Source organism: Kogia breviceps, chromosome 5, assembly GCF_026419965.1.
Source record: "Kogia breviceps isolate mKogBre1 chromosome 5, mKogBre1 haplotype 1, whole genome shotgun sequence".
In the NCBI taxonomy this organism is placed as follows: domain Eukaryota; kingdom Metazoa; phylum Chordata; class Mammalia; order Artiodactyla; family Physeteridae; genus Kogia; species Kogia breviceps.
The window spans coordinates 15,296,828-15,323,505 of record NC_081314.1 but is presented as its reverse complement, the minus strand read 5'-3'; the positions used below and the strand labels follow the sequence as shown (position 1 = coordinate 15,323,505).

The window sequence follows — 26,678 nt, the reverse complement described above, 5'->3', positions numbered from 1 at the left end:
TATCTGTTAAGCTGAACCATACAGAGTTTTCATTTTTGTAGGTCAGAATGGTTGAATATTATCAACTTTATATAAGTCAATCTAATAATAGGCAGTACAAAGTTCAGGTCCAAATTCAAACTCCTCATATTTCCCTAAACCCAATCCTTTCAAAGTGTTCCCCATCACAGTAATTGGCAGTTTCTTCTTGTTGCTCAAGCCAAAACTTGGAATTGTCCTTGAAAGTCTTTCTTTCACATCCATTCCATCTAGATATCCTGGACCATAGCACTTCTTACCATCCCTCCTGCTTCCACCCTGCTGCCATTTTCATCCCTTTAGTAAATTAGCATAGAAACCTCCTAAGTGGTCTCCTCCCCTCTCTTCTTTATCTCTTTTCAGGCTAGTCTTCACGTAATAGCTAGAGTGGTTCTGTTAAACCATAAGTCAGATCATGTCACTCTTATGCTCAAACATATCCAGTTTCACTCAGGGTCAAAGCCCAGGTTTTTGTATGGGCCTACAGGGCTCTTTATAATCTGGACATCCACCTCCATTACATCAGACTGCACCTCCTATTACTCTCCCCCTTTCTCCTTCTGTTACAGCTATCTGGTCTCTGTGCTTTCCCTAGAAATTGACAGACATACTCACAGATTTTACAATTGTTCTTCTACCCATCTATCTGCATGGTTCTTCACTTCTTTCAGACCATGACTCAAAAGATACCATCTCTGAGGCTTTCCCTGAGCACACCATCTGAAATGGTAATCTCTGACCCTCCACCTCCCCTTAATTTTTAGCATTTTTGAGTGTTTAACATGGTTTTCATTTTCTTTATTTATCTTGCTTACCCTTTGTATTCTCTTCACCAGAGTAAAAGTTCATGATGGCAGTGATTTTTAACTGTTTTGCCTTTTGATATATTCCCAATTTTGGAACACTCTCAGCTATGTAGTGGACACTCAAAGATATATATTGAATAAATGAATGATTTATTTTCTTTCATCAATTATGAGTGTTCTCGTTTGTTATGAATCTCTTTAAATATTGCCCTCCGTTTCATTTTCTCTACTTCTACTCTCTGAAACTTCACTAGTCATATGTTAGAACTTCCTTTCCTCTGATAACTCTTATTCTCCCTTTATTATTTTTGTGTCTATGCCCTTCTACGATAAATTATAGGTAGTTTCTCTAACTCTTCAGCTGTTTCTAATCTGTTTAATACATAAATTATATTCATTTTAAAATGTTTATATAACGTAACTCTGGATGTTCATTTTAACCAATTTTTAAAAAGCAGTTATGTCATTTATGAAAGTTTCTTTTTCCTTAGGCTTATTTTGTCTTCCTTTTATTTTGCTGAATAATTTATATACCTTTAAAATAGTATGGATCTGGTGAATATCTTCATTGTTTGAGGGGTTGATTTTACTTTTTTTTTTTCCATTCAGCTGTCTCTCATTTACGTTGAGTTGTTACCTAAGTCCCTGCTTTGGATTGTGAGGTTATGCTTGCTGGAACTTTATTTTTTGAGAGGGCTTTGAGGCCTAGGGATAAGTGGTATTCTCTCAGAGAGGACTTGGGTTGCTTTGGGAAGTTCCCAGAAGCATCAGGGAGGGAAGCCTTTGCACTCAGTTCTTAATCTCTCTCTCTCTTTTGTCCCTCCCGGCTATTGCCATCCTTTATCTCTCCTTTCCTTCCCTTCACTTTTCCTTCTTCTTTTTCTCCTTCTTTTCGTACTTCCCTCTTTTTTATTCATACAGAGTGAGTTCTAGACCAAGATACCATGAGGGCCACCGTTGATTTGTACCTCCGTTGGTCTAAGTGGCTTACCTGGTCAAGTGACCAAGACCCTCATTCCTGAGGGGAATGAACTCCTGGTAAACCATAAAAAGGAACAAAATTGGTTCATTTGTAGAGATGTAGATGGACCTAGAGTCTGTCATGTAGAGTGAAGTAAGCCAGAAAGAGAAAAACAAATATCGTGTATTAACGCATATGTGTGGCATCTAGAAAAATGGTACAGATGAGCCTATTTGCAGGGCAGGAATAGAGATGTAGACATAGAGAACGGACATGTGAACACAGGGCGGAATGGGGAGGGTGGGACGAATTGGGAGATTGGGATAGACATATATACACTACCATTTTGGAGTTTACACGTGAGTCAGAATTTCCAGTCACTGTGGTTTATACAATTAGGGTGTCAGTGTACAGACAAGAGTTGGAATATGTTCCAAAAGTATGTGATGATTAGCTTGAGACAAACAGGATCAGGCGTCCTGGTCACACAGGAGTAGTATGTTGTAGGGTCACATGGTGAGTTAAGAAAAAAGGAGTTGTTCACAGCACAATGTCAGAACCAAGGCCTTACATTAGCCTACGTATTTGGACTTTCTATTAGTCTCTTCCAGTTAGCAGGTATTCAGCGCATAGCCCAAGGTTGTTGAATTCAAATTTAGGATTACCTGGGATCTGATCAGTAGATTATAATAACTCGTTCTTTTTCTGGAAACAAAGACACTAGCAAAGTCATAGGTTGATTTGTTCAATGTAATTTGCCCATGTGGGTGAAAGTTGAAATCCCTTCAGCTGTAGTTTCCTATGGTCTCACTTGATAAGATTGAAATTTCTCAGAGATTTTTTGTCATGGAAGTCTGGTGATGGATGGCATATAGAGCAACCAGTAAGGTTAAGGACAGTGACTATCGTTTGGGATAATCTAAGAATGGTGTTTGAATGAGTACGTTTTGACCTAACAATTATCATAAGGAGGGAAACAAAGAGAAAAAGGGCCATTATTGGCAGATAACACTAGGGGTTTATAGAAAATGAGAAAAACATTGATTATAAGCAAGCAGATACAAAACAAAACAGGAATTAGATAAGAGTCTTGGTTGATGTCTTGGGCAGAAGCTGTGGACTATCTGAGGTTATCTGCTTGTTCTCAAAGTCTTAGGTCAGCTGTCTGCTTCTTTTTATTTTTAACTTTATTCAGGTAAAATTGACAAATAAAAATTGTATATATTTAAGATGTACAACTTGATGTTTTGATATATGTATACAGGGCAAAATGATCACCATAATCAAGCTAATCAACATATACATGCTCACATAGCTACTTTCGTGTATGTGTGTGTGCGAGGACACTTTAGAGCCATGCTTTTACTAAATCAAGTACAGTTGATTCGACTAAATGTGGAACTGAAAATATTCAAAAAATTCCAGAAAGTTCACAAAAGCAAAATCTAAATTTGCCATGGTCTTACAACTATTTACGTAACATTTACATTGTGTTAGGTACCATACGTATTCCAGAGATGATTTAATGTATACAAGACAAGCCAACAGGCACATGAGATGATTCTCAACATTGCTAATCATCAGGGACATACAAATCAAAACCACAATGAGATGTTACTTCACACCTATCAGAATGGCCCTCATCAAAATGACCACAAATAACAAATATTGATGAGAAGGTGGAGAAAAGAGAACCCTAAGTACACTGTTGGTGGGAATGTAACTGGCACAGTTACTGTAGAAAACAGTACGGAGTTTCCTCAAAAAACTGAAAATAGAGCTACCGTATGATTCAGCAGTTCCACTCCTGGGTGTGTATCTGAAGAAAACGAAAATATTAATTCAAAAAGATACATGCACCCCCAGTGTTCATAGCAGCATTATTTACCAATTGCCAAGGTTTGGAGGCAACCCAAGTATCCATCAACAGATGAATGGATAAAGAAGATATGCATATATCTATATACACACACACACATACATATGCAAACACACACAATGGAATATTACTCAGTCAAAAAAAGAATGAAATTTTGCTATTTGCAAAAACATGGATGGACCTGGCATGTATCGTGCTTAGTGAAATAAGTCAAACAGAGAAAGCAAATACTGTATGTTATTGCTTATATGTAGAATCTAAAAAAATAAAACAAATGAACAAATATTAAAAAACAGAAACAGACTCACATGTATGAGAACAAACTAGTGGTTACCAGTGGGATTAGGGAAAGACTTACAGGCAAGATAGTGGTAGAGAATTAAGAGGTACAAAATACTATGTATAAGATAAGCTGCAAGGACATATTTTACAGTAGGGTGAATGTGGTCAATATTTTATAACAACTTTAAATGGAGTATAATCTATAAAAAATTTGAATTACTATGTTGTCCCCCTGAAACTAATATAATATTGTATATCAACTATACTTCAAAAAATTAGTACATTTCCATAGGTTAAAAACAAACAGAAAAAAAGAACTGTTAGTTTCTGTAAATACAATTTAAATGTGTATATTAAAAGTTTTAAAATTTTGTATCTGAGTATAATTGATTAACAATGTTGTGCTAGTTTTAGGTATATAGCAAAGTGATTCAGTTATACATATACATGCATGTATTCTTTTCCAAATTCTTTTCCCATTTAGGTTATTATAGAATACTGAGCAGAGCTCCCTGTATTATACAGTAGGTCCTTGTAGGTTATACATTTTAAATATAGCAGTGTACCTGTCAATCCCAAACTCCCTAACTATCCCTTCCCCCTTCCCCTTCCCCCCTGGTAACCATAGTTCATTCTCTAAGTCTGTGAGTCTGTCTCTGTTTTGTGAATAAGTTCATCTGTATCATTTTTTTTTAGATTCAGCATATAAGCACTATCATTTGATATTTGTCCTTCTCTTTCTGACTTACTTCACTTAGTATGATAATCTCCATGTCCATCCATGTTGCCACAATAGCATTATTTCATTCTTTTTTTAAAAAATATTTATTTATTTATTTATGGCTGTGTTGGGTCTTCGTTTCTGTGCAAGGGCTTTCATTCTTTTTAATGGTTAACATTCCATTGTATATATGTACCATATCTTCATTATCCATTCATCTGTCGATGGACATTTAGGTTGCTTCCATGTCTTGGCTATTATAAACAGCGCTACAATGAACATTGGGGTGCATGTATCCTTTTGAACCATATTTTTCTCCAGATATATGCCTAGGAGCGGGATTGCTGGATCACATGGTAGCTCTATTTTTAGTTTTTTAAGGAACCTCCCTACTGTTCTCCATAGTAGCTGATAGTAGCTGTAGCAATTTACATTCCCACCAACAGTGTAGGAGGGTTCCCTTTTCTCCACACCCTCTCCAGCATTTACTATTTGTAGATTTTTTGATGATGACCATTCTGACTGGTGTGACGTGATATCTCATTGTAGTTTTGATTTGCAGTTATTTCATAATTAGCAATGTTGAGCATCTTTTCATGTGCCTCTTGGTCATCTGTATGTCTTCTTTGGAGAAATGTCTATTTAGGTCTTCTGCCCATTTTTTGATTAGGTTGTTTGTTTCTTTGATACTGAGGCTCATGAACTGTTTGTAAATTTTGGAGACTAATCCTTTGTTGGTTGCATTGTTTGCAAATATTTTCTCCCATTCTGTGGGTTGTCTTTTCATTTTGTTTATGGTTTCCTTTGCTGTGCAAAAGATTTTGAATTTAATTAGGTCCCATTTGTTTATTTTTGTTTTTATCTTCATTACTCTAGGAGGTGGATCAGAAAAGATATTGCTGTGATTTATGTCAGGGAGTGTTCTGCCTATGTTTTCCTCTTATCAAATATATGGTTTGCAAATATTTTCTCCCATCTGTAGGTTGCGTTTTCACTCTCTTGATTATTTCCTTTGTTGTGCAGAAGCTTTTTAGTTTGTTACAAACTCACTTGACTATTTTTGCTCTTGTTGCCTGTGCTTTTGATGTCATAGTCAGAAAATCATTGCCCATACCAGTGTCAAGAAGCTTTTTGCCTATGTTTTTCTCTAGTAGTTTTACTGTTTGGGGTCTTTTGTTGACTTTGGGTTGACATTTGTATATGTTGTGACATACAGGTCTAAACTCATTCTTCTATATGTGGATATCCAGTTTTCCAACACCTATCATATATTCTTGGTACCCTTGTAGAAGATAGGTTGACTGTAAATGTGTGGGGTTTATTGCTGAACTATCTATTCCATTCCCTTGGTCTATATGCCTGTTCTTACGTCAGTATTGTCTTGATTACTGTAGATTTTTAATATATTTTGAAATCAGAAAATTTCAATGACTCCAGCTTTGTGTTAGCTCAGATTTCTTTGACTATTTGGGGTCTTTTTGGCATCATATGAATTTTAGGATTGCGTTTTCTATTTCTGTAAAGAATGTCATTGGGATTTTAATTCTCTACATCACTTTGGGTAATATGGCTATTTAAACAATCTTAATTCTTCGAATACATGAACATGGGATATCTTTCCATTTATCTGTGTTCTTTAATTTCTTTCATCAATGTTTTATAATTTTCACTGTACAAGTATATCACCTCTCTGGTTAAGTTTATTCCAAAGTATTTTATACTTTTTGTTTTTATTGTTAATTGGATTGTTTTCTTAATTTCAGTTTCAGATAAATTGGTATTTGTGTTTAGAAAATCCAAAGATTTTTATGTTGACTTTGTATCCTGCAACTTTAGTGAATTTGTTTATTAGTGCTAACAGGATTTTTGTTGTTATTGTTGAGTGTTTATAATTTTCTACCCATATGATCATATGCAAAGAGAGATAATTTTACTTCTTCTTTTCTGAATTGGATGCATTTTCTTTCTTTTTCTAGCTTAATTGCTCTGTCTAGGGCTTACAGTACTGTGTTGAATAGAAGTGGTGAGGGTGGACATCCTTGTCTTGTATGGGATCTTCCAAGAAAAACTTACAGTTTTCTTCCATTGTTTATGAAGTTAGCTGTGCACTTTTCATATATAGTGTTTATTGTGGTAAGGTAAGTTGCTTCTATATCTACATTGTTGAGATTTTTAAAAATCATGAATGGATGCTGAATTTTTTCAAAGGCTTTTCTGTATTTATTGAGAAGGTCCTATGGCTTTTATCTTTCATTCTGTTAATGTGATGTATCGGACTGATTGATTTGGATGTGTTGAACTATCTTTGCATCCGAGGGATAAATCCCACTAGTCATGGTATATAATCCTTTGAATGTGTTGTTGAAGTTGATTTGCTAGTATTTTATTGAGGATCTTTGCATCTATGTCCATCAGGGATATTGGCATGTCATTTTCTTTTCTTGTGGTGTCTTTGTCTGGCTTTGGTATCATGGTGACACTAGTCTCATAGGTTAGTTTGAAAGTGTTCCCTCATCTTCTGGTTTTTGAAAGAGTCTAAGAAGGATTGGTGATAATTCTTTGAATGTTCAGTGGAATTCACATATGAAGCCATCTACAGCTGGGCTTTTCTTTTTACGAGGTTTTTGTTTACTGATTCAATCTCCTTATTTGTTATTGGTCTGTTCAGGCCTTTGATTTCTTCTTGACTCAGTTTTTGTGTGCTGTATGTTTCTAAGAATTTATTCATTTCTTCTAGATTATGCAACTTGTTAGTGTATAGTTGTTCATAATAGACCCCTAAGATTCTTTTTTATTTTTAAGGTATCTGTGTAATATCTCCTCCTTCATTTATGATTTTATTTATCTGAATCGTATCTCATTTTTTCTTAGTCAAGGTCAGGGTTTATTGATTTTATCTTTCAAAAAAACAACTGAGTATTGTTGATTTTTTAAATTGTTTTTCTATTCTCTATTTGATTTATGTTTGCTCTAACCTTTAGTATTTCCTTCCTTCTTCTAACAAGGGGCTTTGTTCTTCTTTTTCTAGTTTGTTAGGTGTAAAGTTAGGATGATTTCTTTGAGATCTTTCTTCTTTTTGATGCAGATGTTTATTGCTGTAAACTTCTGAGTACTGCTTTTGCTACATTCCACAAGTTTTGTTATGTTGTGATTTTGCTTTCATTTGTCTTGAGATAGTTTTAAAACTCCATTTTGATTTCCTCTTTGACCCATGGTTGTTTAAGAGTGTTTAATTTTGTTGTGACATATTTGTAAATCTTCCCACTTTCTTGTTGTTATTGATTTCTAGTGTCATTCCCTTGTGGTTGGAAAGATTTTCATCTTCTTAAATTTGTTAAGACTTGTTTTGTTACTTAAAGTGTCATTTATCCTAGAGAATGTTCCATGTGTGCTTGAGAAGGATATATATTCTGCTGTTGAGTGGAAAATTCTATATATGTGTATTAGGCCATTTGGTCTATAGTGTTGTCCATGTTTGCTGTTTCTTTATTAATTTTTAACTGGATGGTCTATTCATTATAGAGAGTGAAATATTGAAGTCTCTTACTATTGTTGTTTGCTACCTATTTCTCCCAACAGATCTGTCAATGTTTACATTATATATTTAGATGCTTTGATGTTGGGTGCATATGCATTTATAATTGTTATATCTTCCTGTTCAGTTGACTTTTTATTATTATATAGTGACCTTCTTTGTCTCTTATTACAGTTTTTGACTAAAGTCTATTTTTTTCTGACATATGTATAGCTACTTCTGTATCTTTTGATTATCATTTGAATGAAATATCTTTCTTACCGCTTTACTTTCAATCTTTGTTAAAATTTCCTTAAATCTAAAATGAGTCTCTTGTAGGCAGCCTACAGTTGAGTCTTGTTCTTTTATTCATTCAGCCACTCCATCTTTTGTTTTTAATTGGGAAGTTTAGTCCAGTTACATTTAAAGTAATTATTGATAGGTAAGGACTTACTATTGACATTTTGTTAATTATTTTCTTTTTTTTTTTTGTAGTTCACTTGTTCTTCTCTTCTTGTCTTGTTATCTTTCTTTGTGGTCTGATAAACTTTTTGTAGCAACGTGCTTTGATTCTTTTCTCTTTATCTTTTGTGTATCTACTGAATTTGTGTGTGTGTGTGTTTGGTTACCATGGGGTTTGCATTGAACATTTTATGATTATAGCAGTCTGTTTTAAGCTAATACCAATTTAAGTTCAACTGCTTGCAGAGACGCTATACTTTACCTCACCCTCCACTTTATGTAAATGATGGCAGATTCTACTTTTTTCTATATTGCTTTTCCATAACAAATTTCTGTGATTATAGTTATTCTTACAGTTTTTTTCTAATTTATACCCAATTGTTAAAAGTTATTTCTGTGCCACCATTACTCTATACAATATTCTGTTTGTCTTTGTATTTACCTTTAGTGGTGAGATGTATACTTTCAAATGTTTTTGTGTGGCTTAGCATTTTTTTCATTTCAACTTAAAGAAATTCCCTTAGCACTTCTTATAGGGCAGGTCTAGTGGTGATGAACTCCCTCAGGTTTTGTTATAAAGGACAGTTTTGCCAGGTAAAATATTCTTGTTTGGCAGTACTTTTTCTTTGAATATATCATCATAGTCTTTCCTGACCTATAAAGTTTCTGCCGAAGAAAACCCTGATGGGCTTCTTTGTACATGACAAGTTGCTTTAAAAATTCTCTATTTGCCTTTTGATAATTTAATTATAATCTGTCTCAGCACAGACCAGTTGGGGACTTTTCAGCTTCAAGAATCAAGACACCCACTTCCCTCCCTAGATTTGGGGTGTTCTCAGCCATTATTTCTTTAAATAAGCTTTCTTCCCCTTTTTTCTTCTGGAACTCCCACTAAGTGTACCTTATTTCATTTGATGATTTCGTGGAAGTCTCATATGCTGTCTTCACTCTTTATTTTACTTTTTTTTCTTTTTGTTTCTCTAACTGGATAATTTTAATGACCTCTTTTTGAGTTTTCCGATAATTTCTTCTACATTATTGAATCTTCTGTGAAGCTCTATATTGAATTTTTCAGGTTAGTCATCATATTCTTTAGCTCCAGGATTTCTGTTTATATCTTTTCTGTGGTTTCTATTTCTTTATTAAAGCTTCTAATTTTTTTAAATGTATTGTTTTCTTGATTTCATTTAGTTGTCTACCTATGTTCTCTCTCTCTTTTTTTTTTTTTTTTCGGTACGCGGGCCTCTCACTGCTGTGGCCTCTTCTGTTGTGGAGCACAGGCTCCGGGCGTGCAGGCTCAGCAGCCATGGCTCACGGGCCCAGCCGCTCCGCAGCATGTGGGATCTTCCCAGACCGGGGCACGAACCCGTGTCCCCTGCATCGGCAGGCGGATTCTCAACCACTGCGCCACCAGGGAAGCCCTCTCTCTCTTTTTAATACAACATTTTATTTTATTTTTAAATTGGGGTATATTTGCTTTACAACATTAAATTAGCTTCTCCTGTACAATGAAGTGAATTAGCTATATGTATACATATATCCCCTCCTTCTTGGATCTCCCTCCCACCCCCGCCCATCCCACCCATCTAGGTCACCACAGAGCACCACGCTGAGCTCCCTGTGCTATACAGCATGTTCCCACTAGCTATCTATTTTACACATGGTAGTGTATATATGTCAATTCCAATCTCCCAATTCATCCCACCCCCTTCCCACCCACCCATGTCCACACGTCCATTCTCTATGTCTGCATCTCTATTCCTGCCCTGCAAATAGATTCATCTGTATAATTTTTCTAGATTCCACATATATGCCTTAACATACAATATTTGTTTTTCTTTTTCCAACTTACTTCACTCTATATGACAGACTCTGGGTCCATCCACATCTCTACAAATGACCCAATTTCATTCCATTTTATGGATGAGTAATATTCCATTGTGTATATGTACCACATCTTCTTTATCCATTCCTCTGTTGATGCACGTTTAGGTTGCTTGCATGTCCTGGTTATTGTAAATAGTGCTGCAATGAACATTGTGGTACATGACTCTTTTTCAATTATCATTTTCTCAGGGTATATGCCTAGTAGTGGGATTGCTGGCTCGTATGGTAATTCTAGTTTTAGTTTTTTAAGGAACCTCCATGTTGTTCTCTATAGTGGCTGTATCAATTTACATTCCCACCAACAGTGCAAGAGGGTTCCCTTTTCTCCACACCCTTTCCAGCATTTATTGTTTGTAGATTTTTTTGATGATGGCCATTATGACCAGTGTGAGGTGATACCTCATTGTAGTTTTGATTTGCATTTCTCTAATGATTAGTGATTTTGAGCACCCTTTCATGTGTTTCTTGGCAATCTGTATGTCTTCTATGGAGAAATGTCTAGATATTCTGGCCATTTTTTGATTGGATTGTTTGTTTTTTTGATATTGAGCTGCATGAGCTGTTTATATACTTTGGAGATTAATCTCTTGCCCACTTGTTTTCAAGTCAGCTAAAGGGACTTATCTCACTGGTGCTGGACCCCACATCTGGGGTGCCTAATATGAGGATGGAACCCCACTATCTTTAGTGAAGATTCCCCAAGCCTATGGTATTTCTCTCCCTTTCTGGGTCACATGGTAGAAGTGTGGGTCCTAACTAGATTGCTTCTCCTCTCCTCCTACCAGATTTTGTGTGTATTTTTAAAAATATAGCCTTGGTTGTAGAAGAGCCATTTGACAGTCTTCAGAAAATTTTCAGGGAGAGTTGTTCTATATGTAGTTGTAGTTTTGATGTCTTCATGGGGAGAGGTGAGCCCAGGGTTTTCCTACTCCATCATCTTGATCCCTTGTTCCATTGTTGGCATTTTGATAGGAGTTGCAATAAATCTGTAGATTGCTTTCAGTAGTATTGACATCTGAACAATATTGAGTCTTCCAACCCATGAACATGGGATGTCTTTCCATCTGTCAGGCTTTAATTTCTTTCAGCAATATTTTGTAGTTTTTAGAAGGCTTTGCCTCCTTGACTAAGTTTACCACTAAGTATTTTATTCTTTTTGATGTTATTGTAATCAGTTCATTTTTAAAACGTTCTCCCTACCAAAGTTGACTTAAGATTGTAACCAAATTTTCTGTATCATTATGAGTAGTTTCACTGAGAAATATATCTAATATCAATTTAAAATTATCTTGTGCTACCAAGCAACTGTCTTGAAAGCACCAGAGATTATCTGAGTGAAAGGTGCAATCAGATTGGTTTTCATTCATTTTTTTCAGGTGCTAATCATTGATTGATGTTACATCATGGCCTCTACGAATCCTTCCAGAGATTTATGGCAACATAACTTTGGGTAAGGCTACTTGTTTGGCATAATGATCTGCTACAGAATCTTCTTTAGCTTCCATATTGTTTCCTTCTACATGGAGTTCAACCTTTCCTTTTATTTTAAAAAATATTTATTTATTTCTTTGGCTGCATCGGGTCTTAGTTGCGGCACGTGGGATGTTTAGTTGTGACATTTGGGCTCAGTAGTTGCAGCGGGAGGGCTGTCTAGTTGTGGTGCATGGGCTCTAGAGTGGGCAGGCTTAGTTGACCTTCGGCATGTGGGATCTTAGTTCTCCGACCAGGGATTGAACCCACGTCCCCTGCATTGGAAGGTGGATCCTTAACCACTGGACCACCAGGGAAGTCCCTCAACCTTTCCTGTAGCCACCTCAATGAAGTAGAAGTGCATCTAAAAGTTCCTTAACTTGTCCATTTTTGAGAGGATACCAGCAGAGGTGAGCACCCAAAGCAGCCAAAAGTCACGTACTACACCAAAAGCACACCTACTATATGCATATGTTTAATTCTTGGTTTGGCTTGTTGACAAGCTGTAGTAAGTTCTGCCATCTGAAATGATTGTATCTCAGGTGGAGGACTATATTCTAAAGGAGAGTTTAGATTACTGATAGTATATTCTGATTGATAACCTCCTGTTTCAGTTTTGAGATATGATGCACCAACAAATAATATCAGGTCAGGGTTCTCAATAGGAGTCTCTAGTAAACCTGAGTGAGGTACAGAAAGTTTCCTAACTGATGTAAGACAATCATGAGGCTCCCCTTTTTTAGTAGAGGCTGGAGAGTGGCACAATTCATGGTGTTTCAGTGAAGAATGGTAATGTGATAGGGAGAGAGTAATAGAATCTCATATTAATCAGCTGGTTGAAAAGTGTCTGTTCTGTCATTAATAAAGTCTGCACTGAATGAGAAACCATGATATCAAGCGAGGAGGCTAGAACCTGTTCAGCAGAAGCGTCAACAAGTTTTGCAGTGACAGATATTGCCATAAGACAAGGACAATAAACCCTTCCAACAGGATCAATGGTGAGAGTATAGTAAGCGATATTTTTGGTTGTTTGTTTGTTTTTAGAGGTTGTGGTAGTAAACACTGAACTGGCCATTTTAGTGATGTATAAAAATTGCCTCTAGGGCTTCCCTGGTGGCGCAGTGGTTGAGAGTCCACCTGCCGACGCAGGGGACGTGGGTTCGTGCCTCGGTCTGGGAAGATCCCACATGCTGCAGAGCAGCTGGGCCCGTGAGCCATGGCCACTGAGCCTGCACGTCTGGAGCCTGCGCTCCGCAACGGGAGAGGCCACCACAGTGAGAGGCCCGTGTACTGCAAAAAAAAAAAAAAAAAAAAAAAAAATTGCCTCTGACAGACTTCTACTAACAAAATCCTCATTTTTTGTACATCAAGCAGTTTCCCCTTTCCTTTATATTGTGAGGATATCAACCTGTTTCTTTAATGTATGCTCATTTAAAAAAATTGTATCCCTGAAGTTAACTTCTCAAATGGTTTATTTTTATTACTTATCTTTAAAAAGTAATATATTTATTTCTAAGACAGCTTTATGTTTACAGAAAATTGAGTAGATACCACAGAGTCCCCATATACTTCCCCTCTCCCACACAGTTCCCCTTATTATTAACATTTTGCATTACAATGGTACACATGTTACAGTTGATAAATCAATATTGATACATTATAATTAGCTGAATATAGTTTATATTAAGGTTCACTGTATTGTATAGTCCTATGGGTTTTAACAAATGCATGTCTCATTTAAAGCTTGTGTTTCCGTATTTATTTTCATTTTGGATGATGATATTTATAGGACATTCCATCCAAAAACAACAGAATACACATTTTTCTCAAGTGCTCATGGAACATTCTCTAGGATAGATCATATCTTGGGTCACAAATCAAGCCTTGGTAAATTTAAGAAAATTGAAATTGTATCAAGTATCTTTTCTGACAACAACACTATGAGACTAGATATCAGTTACAGGAAAAGATCTGTAAAAAATACCAACACATGGAGGCTAAACAATACACTACTTAATAATGAAGTGATCACTGAAGAAATCAAAGAGGAAATTAAAAAATACCTAGAAACAAATGACAATGGAGATACGATGACCCAAAACCTATGGGATGCAGCAAAAGCAGTTCTCAGAGGGAAGTTTATAGCAATACGACCCTAACTTAAGAAATAGGAAACATGTCAAATAAACAGCCTAACCTTGCACCTACAGCAGTTAGAGAAAGAAGAACAAAAAAACCCCCAAAGTTAGCAGAAGGAAAGAAATCATAAAGATCAGATCAGAAATAAATGAAAAAGAAATGAAGGAAACAATAGCAAAAATCAATAAAACTAAAAGCTGGTTCTTTTTTTTAAACATCTTTATTTGAGTATAACTGTTTTACAATAGTGTGTTAGTTTCTCCTTTACAACAGAGTGAATCAGTTATACATATACATATGTATCCATATCTCTTCCCTCTTGTGTCACCCTCCCTCCCACCCTCTCTATCCCACCCCTCTAGGTGGTCACAAAGCACAGAGGTGAACTCCCTGTGCTATGCAGCAGCTTCCCAGTAGCTATCTAATTTACATTTGGTAGTGTGTATATGTCCCTGCCACTCTCTCACATCGTCACCGTAAAGCTGGTTCTTTGAGAAGATAAATAAAATTGATAAACCATTAGCCAGACTCATCAAGAAAAAATGTGTAGAAGACTCAGATCAATAGAATTAGAAAAATAGAATGAAAAAGGAGAAGTAACAACTGACACTGCAGAAATACAAAAGAACATGAGAGATTACTACAAGCAACTGTATGCCAATAAAATGGACAACCTGGAAGAAATGGACAAATTCTTAGAAATGCACAACCTGCCAAGACTGAATCAGGAAGAAATAGAAAATATGAACAAACCAATCACAAGCACTGAAATTGAAACTGTGATTAAAAATCTTCCAACAAACAAAAACCAGATGGCTTCACAGGCGAATTCTATCAAACATTTAGAGAAGAGCTAACACCTATCCTTCTCAAACTCTTCCAAAATATGGCAGAGGGAGGAACACTCCCAAACTCATTCTACGAGGCCACCATCACCCTGATACCAAAACCACACAAAGATGTCACAAAGAAAGAAAACTACAGGCCAATATCACTGATGAACATAGATGCAAAAAGCCTCAACAAAATACTAGCAAACAGAATCCAACAGCACATTTAAAGGATCATATACCATGATCAAGTGGGGTTTATTCCAGGAATGCAAGGATTCTTCAATATATGCAAATCAATCAACGTGATACACCATATTAACAAATTGAAGGAGAAAAACCATTTGATCATCTCAATAGATGCAGAGAAAGCTTTAGATAAAATTAAACACCCATTTATGATAAAAACCCTGCAGAAAGTAGGCATAGAGAGAACTTTCCTCAACATAATAAAGGCCATATATGACAAACCCACAGCCAAGATTATTCTTTTTTTTTTTTTTTTTTTTTTTTGCTGTATGTGGGCCTCTCACTGTTGTGGCCTCTCCCCTTGTGGAGCACAGGCTCCGGACGCGCAGGCCCAGCGGCCATGGCTCACGGGCTTAGTTGCTCCGCGGCATGTGGGATCTTCCCGGACCAGGGCACGAACCCGTGTCTCCTGCATCGGCAGGCGGATTCTCAACCACTGCGCCACCAGGGAAGCCCCAAGATTATTCTTAAAGGTGAAAAACTGAAACCATTTTCACTAAGATCAGGAACAAGACAAGGTTGCACACTCTCACCACTCTTATTCAACATAGTTTTGGAAGTTCTAGCCACAGCAATCAGAGAAGAAAAAGAAAACAAAAGGAATCCAGATCGGAAAAGAAGAAATAAAGCTGTCACTGTTTGCAGATGACATGATACTATACATAGAGAATCCTAAAGATGCTACCAGAAAACTACTAGAGCTAATCAATAAATTTGGTAAAGTAGCAGGATACAAAATTAATGCACAGAAATCTCTGGCATTCCTATACACTAATGATGAAAAATCTGAAAGTGAAATTAAGAAAACACTCCTGTTTACCTTTGCAACAAAAGAATAAAATATCTAGGACTAAAGCTACATAAGGAGACAAAAGACCTGTATGCAGAAAATTATAAGACACTGATGAAAGAAATTTAAAATGATACAAATAGATGGAGAGATATACCATGTTGTTGGATTGGAAGAATCAACATTGTGAAAATGACTGTACTACCCAAAGCAATCTACAGATTCAATGCAATCCCTATCAAACTACCACTGGCATTTTTCACAGAACTAGAACAAAAAATTTCACAATTTTTATGGAAACACAAAAGACCCCAAATAGCCAAAGCAATCTTGAGAATGAAAAATGGAGCTGGAGGAATCAGGCTCCCAGACTTCAGACTATACTACAAAGCTACAATAATCAAGACAGTATGGTACTGGCACAAAACAGAAATACAGATCAATGGAACAGGATAGAAAGCCCAGAGATAAACCCACACACATATGGTCACCTTATCTTTGATAAAGGAGGGAAGGATATACAGTAGAGAAAAGACAGCCTCTTCAATAAGTGGTGCTGGGAAAACTGGACAGGTACATGTAAAAGTATGAGATTAGAACACTCCCTAACATCATACACAAAATTAAGCAATGGGTTTTTGATAGTTCTCATCAAGTTGAGTTAAAATCTCAAGGGCTTGTCTAGATTGCTTATGCACAAATAGGCATAAGAGCTATTAGTAGTTAGACATGACTAGAGAAATAGGCTGTCAAACAGCCTTCATTGGGTTACAGAAACCCTCTTCACATTGAGGTCCCCAGGAGGGGGTCTCTTACTTGGTGCTTAGTCAGCTCATTAAGAGGTGTTTTCTGTCTTGGTAAAACTTGGCACCCATTGTCTGCAGTACTCAGTTAAAAGCAGAAATACACTCAGTTGCCTCTTGTGTGGTGTCTAGGATATGTTTTGATAGTCTTTAATCTATCAGGAGAGAATGTTTTTCCCTCCTGAGATGAGTCATACTCTAAATAGTGGACTGTATTTTGGAAAAATTGTAACTTATATTTGAAACATTATGTCTCCTTTTTGCTAAGCCTGGGGTGAGTCAATGGAATCCTTTTACAGGCTTCCTTGTTCTTTGAACAAAGTAGGAGATTATCTATGTATCATGTTAGAAACTGAATCACAAGGGAAATTTATATCTTTTAAGTCTTGATTGAGGAGCAAGGAAAAATAGAAGGGGGCTCCAGTGTACTCTAGGGGCATGACTGTCCAGGTATGTTGTTATCCTCTCCAGGTGAAGGCAAAGAGGTATTGACTGTCTTGGTCTAGAGGTACACTGAGAAAAGGCAGAACAAAGATTCAGTAGAGTGAAGCAAGTGGCTTCAGGTAGAATTGATGATAAAATGGTATTTGGGTTAATTTCTGTCAGGTATTGAGGTATACATATTTTGTTGATGGCCTTAAGGTCTTGAACAAATTGATATCCTTGTCTGTTTGGTTTCTTTTTTTTATTTTTTAACATCTTTATTGGAGTATAACTGTTTTACAATGGTGTGTTAGTTTCTGCTTTACAACAAAATGAATCAGTTATACATATACATATGTTCCCATATCTCTTCCCTCTTGTGTCTCCCTCCCTCCCCCCCTCCCTATCCCACCCCTCTAGGTGGTCACAAAGCACAGAGCTGATCTCCCTGTGCTATGTGGCTGCTTCCCACTAGCTATCTATTTTACATTTGGTAGTGTATATATGTCCATGCCACTGAAGGATGAGTGTTACAAGGGTGATGTATGGGAAGACCTTTGTATATAAGGCATTCAACTGTAGTTTTGAGCTCTTCCTTTGGCTTCAAGGGATATTGGGGGAAGTTTGGGTAATGGTTTGGTAGAATATACCTGAACTTTAATAGGTTCTGCTCCCATTATTTTTTCTATGTCACTGAAATTTCTAGCCCATAGAGGGCTAGGTATGGTGTCAAGATCTTTATCAGGGGTATGTATCAAACATAGTGGGAAATGAAAAAGTATATTCAAAACACACAATTTTTTATGGATAGAGAAGTTTTCTGAAATTTTAAGAAACAGTGTGCTTCTAATATAACAATATAACAAACTCTGGTGTGCTTCTAATAGAATAATTCTCTGTGTAATGAAACTTCTACCCTCTTAGATTTGCAGGTGTGTTGTCACAGAACAGGAAGGAATTTTTCCAGTCAAAGAGATCAACAGTTCCATATAAAGGCTGGGAGATAGGGAAAATCTGTGAATTATTTGGAATACTAATCACCTGTGTGGTATGTTTACACCAAAGAAGAGGCTGAGCAAAGGTGGCAGGGTTTATTATAGAAAGAGTAGCAGTTGCATTGATTTTTATTGGAAATGTTTCAGGTATGGTTTTTAGGAGACTTTGCCTAACTTTTCAGGCTTGTTATTGAACCCTTAGGTTTATTGTGGTAAGAGAGAGCCTGCAGGTCCTTTCCTGGGTCAGTCCAGTCTGCTTTGCCATCCAGAAATGAGCATTGGAAGTTCTGACTAATATGTGTATGAGTGATTTGTGTCAAGACAAGTCTGGGACTTATGCACCCAATAGAACGCTAAATTCTTTTCTGAATATTTGCTGCTCTTGTCTGAATTTAGAGGCATTTTTTTTTTTAACATCTTTATTTGAGTATAACTGTTTTACAATAGTGTGTTAGTTTCTCTTTTACAACAAAGTGAATCAGTTATACATATACATATGTTCCCATAACTCTTCCCTCTTTTGTCACCCTCCCTCCCACCCTCCCTATCCCACCCCTCTAGGTGGTCACTAAGTACAGAGGTGAACTCCCTGTGCTATGCTGTAGCTTCCCACTAGCTATCTAATTTACATTTGGTAGTGTGTATATAGAGGCATTTTTACAAATAGCTCTTAATTCAGCTCAGGTCCAAGGTTTAAACTCTGCAGTTGTCTGAACCCCTGGTGCATGGGGGTGGATCTTCAGAGGCAGCTGGCATTTTGGGTTCTTGGGAGGTTTGTTGGGCAAAGGCAGGGTACCTGGACAAGAGGAATTAAAGGAGGAGTCAGTGGAATTCAGAAGGAGAGAGAATGGCAGGAGAAGAGGCAGAGGGAGATCTGGGAAAGGCAACTGGAGGACTTAATAGAGAAATAAGTCTAGTTGTTTTTCAAATTGGTCATGAGCTTTGGCCAGAGAATGTTTTAATGAAGCAGCTTTTGATTCAGAGTTTTGTTTGGAAGCCTCCTTATACCAAATCAAAATATGCTGCCCATTGAAACTGAGAAATCTTCTCCCCTTTTTATCAAAGGAGCCTCTCAAATGCACAGTTTTGTTCAAGCCAAATCCTCCTTAGTGAAGCTATGAGGAGTTGAATGAGATGACATGTAAGAAGCAGGCATCTTTCCTGGAAGAGTAGAAGCTTTGCACTTAAACTACCCCATAAGAGCTGGCGATGGTGGGTAAATGAGGTGCTTGTACATCTCATGACTTAGGCCCCAACATGACTTCTCTGAATGCAGACTCCAGAGCTTCCACCACCCGACACCAAAGAGAACACTCAATTAAAGCCAAACTTGCGGGGCAAAAGAAAATCAGGAGAAGAAAACCTCATTTGGTTTTATTGAATACCCATGGCAAAGTGTGTGCAAATGGATGTCAATCTAAAGAGAACTGCAAACTCACAAGACTCTGAGGTTGACTCTAACAACAGGCTTACAAGACATAATTTTGTGTGCTACCCAGTGATTCCTTTCCTTGTGATAAGCAAGATTTTTAATCAGCACAGCAGAAAATGGAATAATGAAAGAGAACAAAAGGCATAAAAATGAATGTCTGGATGCCACCAACGATGCCAAATAAATGGAATCAGTAACAAAACCTGGTACCAAAGTGAAATAAATAGCTAAGGAACTCAATGCAATGAGAGGGTTTTGACATGGTGTTGAGTTTACATACCCGTGTGGACACCATAAGCTGAGATCAGCTTATGGCACAAGGTGCTCCATGGGTACCACACCTGGTCCAAGGCTGAGATTTATGGCAATGGGCAGTGGAGACTATGCCTCACTGGGACCTCCAGTAAAACTAAAAATAAACTAAGGCTGCTCAATGGAGAACAAGCAGAGGCTATTTACTCAGAGCTTGCTATATAGCAAGAGAGTCATCCCCATCTCTTGCATTTGAGAGCTCATAGGCAGCTAAGGGATTAGGAAAGGTTTATAGTGGAAAAAGGGAGGACTTCAGGTGTGTTTGAATGGAGGTTGTTGGCAGGGGAAAGCTAGAGGCAGGCTAACTAGAAGCAGGGAATTCTATGTAATTGACTTGATTTGTGAACTTTGTGTCTTAAGCATAGCATATTTGCCTTTCTTAAATTGGTCCTGAGTTGGAAGTAGGGATGAAAATTAGGGAGGCTGGCAGTTATTGACCAAGTTCTGATCATTTGGGGCCAGTTACCACAGCGGTTATGGCTTTGTTTCTGGACTGGTTGCTGCAAAGTTTGTGGGTCAGAATTCTGTTGTCATAAGTGGTCTGGCCATTGTCAGTTTGTATATTCAGTCTCTCAGATCCTATTATCCCCAAGGCTACCAAGGAGTTTAATTTCTTAGTGGCATCTCCTGCCATCCCTGGCCAACCCTGGCCCACTGAACTCAATGATGCTGGTGCCTCTCCAATGCCTTTCGGCCCTTGCACACTCCCACTAGCTGATGTATTATTCATCTTTAGGTAGTATATCCAGTGTACCCTATCCATTGCTCTAAACCTTTTGATCCTCTATTGAATCATATTAAACTTAACTTTAGTTACTGGTCTGGTGGCAAAGGGAGGAGATGGGGGTAAATCTTGAGGTTGGTGCATGTTGTTTTGCCAGGCAGAGGCTTCTGCATCTTAGAGCAAGGTAGATGGGCAAGCTTTCACAGAGAGTGGCGGGCCACTTCTGTGACCAAGAGGATTAAAAGAGATCTGGGGATTCAAGTTATTCATGTGTATCTGCCCAGTTGTCTCCATCCAATGTTTCAGGGCTGAGTCATCCTGTGATCTTACCATTACAGATGAGTGGATAAAGAAGATGTAAGAATGTTACTCAGCCATAAAGAGAACGAAGTTCTGCCATTTGCAATAATGTGGATGGACCTAGAGAGTATTATGCTTAATAAAATAAGTCAGAAAGAGAAAGACATATACTCTATGTTATCACTCATATGTGGACTCTAAAAATATAAAACAAATAAATATATATAATAAAACAGAAACAGACACAGGTAAAGAACAAACTAGGGGTTACCAGTGGGGAGAGGGGCAAGACGGGGTATGAGATTAAGATATACAAACTACTGGGACCTCCCTGGTGGCTCAGTGGTTAAGAATATGCCTGTCAATGCAGGGGACATGGGTTCGAGCCCTGTTCTGGAAGATCCCACATGCTGCAGAGCAAGTAAGCCCGTGTGCCACAACTACTGAGCCTGCGCTCTAGAGCCCACGAGCCACAACCACTGAAGACCGCGTGCTTAGAGCCCGTGCTCCGCAACAAGAGAAGCCACTGCAATGAGAAGCCCACACTCCGCAGCTGGAGAAATCCTGCGTGCAGCAAAGAAGACCCAATGTAGCCAAAAAACAAACAAATAAACAAACAAACAAATAAAAAGAGATACAAACTACTATGTATAAAATAGATAAGCAACAAGGACATATTGTACAGCAGAAGGAAGTATGCTTATTATTTTGTAATAACTTTAAATGGAATATAATCCATAAAATTACTGAATTGTTTTGTTGTACATCTGAAACTAATATAATAGTGTAAATCAACTATACTTCCAAAAAAGACAGGGATGACCCTATTAACCATACCATTCAATCTGTATTTGAAGTAATAGCCAATAAAAAAAATTAAGGAAAAATAAGATGTAAGAGGCTTGTGATAAAAAAGAGACATACTCTCATTATTTGGAGATATCTTTATCAGTCCAGCAAGAGAATTTACAGATAAGTGATTATAGAAATTAAGTAATTTTTCTGGATACCAGACCAACATAAGAGCAAATTTTTTTCTAAATGCCAGTAGCAATGTACAAAACATCTTTGGATATCTTAGAAGTATAAAAACACAGAATCTTTAGAATTACAAGCTTTCCCTGGACATGAGAATTATATTAATAGCATGTAAGAAAAATGGAAAACAGTTGGTTCTTTTGGAAAAATACCCCCACAAACCCAGCAATAGAGGTAAAACCACTTGCCAACGTAGTCATTCAAAAAGAGATCATTGTTCCTCATTCTGGGTTTTGTATCCAACAAACATTTGTCCACATACACCTATTGTCTAGATCCCCCAAAGGGGCTAGAGCTGCCATCAGAAAAGTTCAAAATGGGTAGAGGGTTGTCATAAAGTACCGGGGACACTAGGGTCAAAAAATTCATTGAGCAAAATAAATCTAGTAATTACTCTGTTGGGGGAAAACGAGGGGAAGGGGCAGTGGTAGGGTACCCGGGGAAGGATGGCTCTTTAGAGAAAAGTGCTGGCACCTGGGTTTGAAGGGAAACTGGGGGTGGGGGATAGAGCTGCTTAAAGGTGCCCTCCCTAGAGAAAATCTAAGCAGCTGCTGGGCTGTCTAAAAGCACACTGTATTTCAAAAGGCTTTTCTTTGCCCAGGTGAGGTTCCTTCGCGGGGTTTTAGTCAGCCATGGATGCAAAATTTTCAAACGCAGTGTGCATCCAAAAGGCATCCGTCCGTTGTGATTCTTATCAGGTGTGCCGTGTACACACAACCCTTAGCAAGACTCTGTCCTGGTCCGCAGCCGGTGGCCAGGAATTGTGGGAGGAAGTTCATTCCTGGAACAGGCATCTCTAGGCCTTGCACGGATTACCAAGAGGGCGTTGGGGGCGCTCGTGAGGACCTGGACAAGGAGAGGGAGGTAGAGGTTGGAGTGGTGAGTCGGGGAAGGGCTCCGGAAGGTGGAGGTCCAGGTTGTCGTCGTGGTGAGGAGAGCGTCTCTCTGGACTAGTGTTGGGGCCCCAAGGTGAGGGCTCTGGGACTAGGCCCAACAGTTCGGGGTCGAACGCCCTTCCAGCGGAGAGGAGGAACCAGTAACTGAGCCGGCTGCAGCATCCATCCCAGCCAGCAGGAACTCGGCGTCTGCGTCCTCCCCGTAGACCTCTTCTTAGCCAGCGATCTCTGGGACAGATCCATAGAAGAATCCCTGCTCGAGGGCGATGCACTCCTTGAGACCGCTCGGGAAACCGCCCTGTTCCAGGACAAGAGCTGAGTGGTCCTGCCCTCCCAGGATTTCAATGCCAGAGCCCAGGAGAGATCGAGGGACCAGTATGAGGATGCGATCTCCAAGAGACACTTGCCTCACGGACGTTGGCTCGGGCTCCAGCACCAGGGCGACGTCGTCCAGGGGCACGTGCAGGGCACAGCCGTCGGCCAGAACCACCAGGGAGGTGAGTGCGCCCGTGGCTGGAGTCCCTGTCACGATGTCCGGGCTGGACGCCTCCTCAAACTCGTGGCCCGCGGACTCCTCCGTTCGCCGGCGCTCGGCGGGGCCTGGTGCTCCGGGATGCGGTCCCCACCGGTCTGCAGGGGAGGCGCTGGGGCTGCGGGGCCGGCTGCCCACCTTCTCAATGTCACCGCGGGCCTGGGGCCTGGCAGAAGGCGAGGAAGGGCCGGGTCCTGCAGGCAGTGACAGATCGGTTTGACAGGTGAGGCCGACGCAGGGCGGCGGGGCGCAGGACTGCGGGACGAGGGAGGAGCCTTCGGAGGTCTGGGGGCGCCTCTCGGGATCCCTCAGTCCTGGCTTCTAGGGGAGCTGCTGGGTTCGGCTTTGCGTTTGTGAATCTTCAGGTCCTCACGTGGACTGGTTTGCGCAGGAGTGGGCCAAGGATGTGAGTGACGCCGGCGGAACCTGAGTCGCAAAGCATTCTCACGCTAAGCTCCGCCCCTTCCTAGGCTCCGCCCCAGAAGTGGAGGCCTCTGTGTTGCCCAGTAGCCCCAGGTGTGGTGGGTAGTTTACTCTAGAGAAATACTTTCATAGGCCTCAAGGGGGCGGAGCAATCGTGCCGCTCTAGGACTAGGCTTCCCGGGTCGAGTTCCAGGCTTTCCTCGTGTTGACCTCAGATGCGGAAATTTAACAGGAAAACCGATTAAATTTCAAGTCCCACCAGTGGACCAGTGAGATGTAGTTCCCTCTTCCGGTGAGACCTCGCCCTGGAAGTGACCTTTTATCTTCCTTTGGTTCAATAGTAAGCCTCTGTTTGCCTAAGTTGTTAATGACTGTCAGATCCTTGCAGTGTGTTGAAAGGGAAAGCGATGTTAGGATTGAGTGTCTTAATGGCAGCCTCTGTCTGATCAACTTATATATCTATCAGTTTAGCACCACGGTGGTCATCGTTACATTTCCATCAACTGAACGAAGAGTTTACTTTCTCTAATGTGACTTAACCCGAGAGGTGTATCTGTTGTAGCCCAATTTACTGATGATGAAAACGTTATGCCGAAGGACGAACCCAATTTACCCAGGAGCCGGAAACTAGCTTAGCTGGGTCCGAGATGTCAGGCTCCCGTCCAGATGAGGCAGGCGGCAGCGCCTTTGATCTGAGTGTCAGTTTAAAGGTAAGTCATTGCGGTGGATCCTGGTGACCAAGGGAAGGTGTGCCTCAGCTTCTCCAGTATTAATGGGAGAAAACATCCATTAATGAGTTTGGAATAGGTAACACTTTCATCTGGCTTCAGAGGAAGGTGAAACATTCTTCCACTTCTGTCCTTTAACCACCTGATTGCTCACTTTGTCTTTTTTTTTTCTTACAAAATAGTTTATATGCTCTCATTTTGAGGGCCTCGGAGCATTCCTTTTTACAGAATTACGTTTAAATCAGGCCTCTCTTGATGGGCATTTAAACTACTGGTGTGTGACTTGGCAGACACTGGCCTTCTCTGGCCAATTAGAGTAAAATGCAGATTCTTTGCCCCATCCCAGAACCACTGATCAGAATTCCTGGAGTCATGGGCATAGGAATTCTCTTTAAGCACCTCCACAAAGATTCTGTGTTACGCCAAAGTTTAAGATCACTGAACTTATTTTCATTCAGCAGTTGAGGGGTTCAGGTACAAGGGTGGTTTGCACTTGAGGTCAGGTCCCTGCTTGCTGGCGACAAAATCGCAAAGGGAACTCAAATTTTGTGGGCCTGAGTTCAGGGGTTTTCTTTGCACTTCTGGCTGGCATTCAATTTTATGGCTGGATTTCCACCGTTCCTGGCTACAGGCCAAGAAATTCCCCTGTGGTGGTGACTTAGGTCTGGGCGCTGGCTCGTGGAACTTGGGCTGGCTCTACACCGGTGTTGGGGGCCCTCCTGAGTTCCTGTGGGGTGCAGATGGACGCTGCTGGCACCTACCTCTATGTTACCACATGATAGGAGCATCTGCTGTGCTACTTTTGTTTGGATAGAGGGTGGGGTGGGGAGGTCGGGGAGGAAAGGAGGGGGAACTTGCAGGAAACAACTGCTTTGGTCCTGGAGGATTCTTTCCATGACCCTTGACACCCCATGTTCGGGGAATAGTGGGGGCTCCATTCAGGAGAGTGAGTCTGGACGCTCTGCGTCGTAAGGGACAGATGGACCAGCTGAAAGCTGGCCAGAACACAGGGTGGGGCTCAGGGATCCTGGCATAACCAGTATTGGGGCTCTGAATGCAGAGGTGTCAGTCCTTAGCTGGTGCCACCCTGTGTCTGCTGCTCTCCTGACCTCAGCACTTTCACGTCTGGGCTCATCGTTGTCCTGGGCTCTGTGAATCCTCACTGTGAGCTCTGCTTCCAAGGGAATGTGGTCCTGTCCCAAGACAAAGGCAGTTGCTGGAAGCCCCGTGTAGATACACCTGATTTCCTGTTCAGGGCAGCCCCTTTGTAATTGGGTGTTCATGGGCAAGTCATTTCACCTTCTCTAACCTCAGTTTCCTTACATGTGAAATGGGGAGAATGCCATCTACTGCGCAGGGGGGTTGTGAGATAATGTATGTAAAATGTTCTTGGAATGTGGTAAGTGCTTAGTAAATAGTAGCTATTCACTGTTTATAATGTTTATATCCTGTCTTTCCCACTTGACAGTGTCAGCCCTATTCTCAGCGTCTTAAAGAGTGCCCGACACAGCTGACATCCAATGAATGGTAAATAATATTCTCATCATCCTCATCACCCTACAAAGGGGTCTGATCTGCTAGAAAGTACTTTTCCAGGTATTTTCATGGCATAATATCTATATAATTGAGGAATGGCTTGCTGGGCACCAGATCAGATATCTTTTATTCTGCCTTATTTTTGTTTACTCTATGCCCAAAGACTGTCAGGATGGATTATCAGGCCCACACACTGGGCTTTCTTGGGTCAATCACTATTGCCTAAACATCAGCGTGAACTACTTGAACCACTGTAGGGCCTGAATTAACAAATGAACCCTGGTCCTGGGTAGGGTACAAGATGTCTGCCGACAGTCCCATTGGGAAAAGAAAAGTGAGGGAACTTGGGTATAGGAAGCCAGGCACAAGATGGACATACTGAGTGGGATTCAGGAGTTTTCTTAGCATTGGGCATATGGACACAGTGAATGCTTTGAGACTCTAGGCAGAGGTCTAGGGCTCCGGCCTGATAGTACTCTTGACATTGGCTCTAATGAGGACCATTCTGATATTCCCTATGAATGCCTA

General features: G+C 39.7%; 1 protein-coding gene across 1 annotated transcript; it reads right to left on the bottom strand.

Annotated features, from left to right (window-relative positions):
• Positions 1–22,831: 22,831 nt before the first annotated feature.
• Positions 22,832–23,905, bottom strand: LOC131757619 (proline-rich protein 23A-like). The gene is given in 3 exon segments (XM_059065267.1): positions 22,832–23,061; positions 23,064–23,718; positions 23,837–23,905. Coding segments are annotated over 3 exon segments (954 nt in total).
• Positions 23,906–26,678: the final 2,773 nt, after the last annotated feature.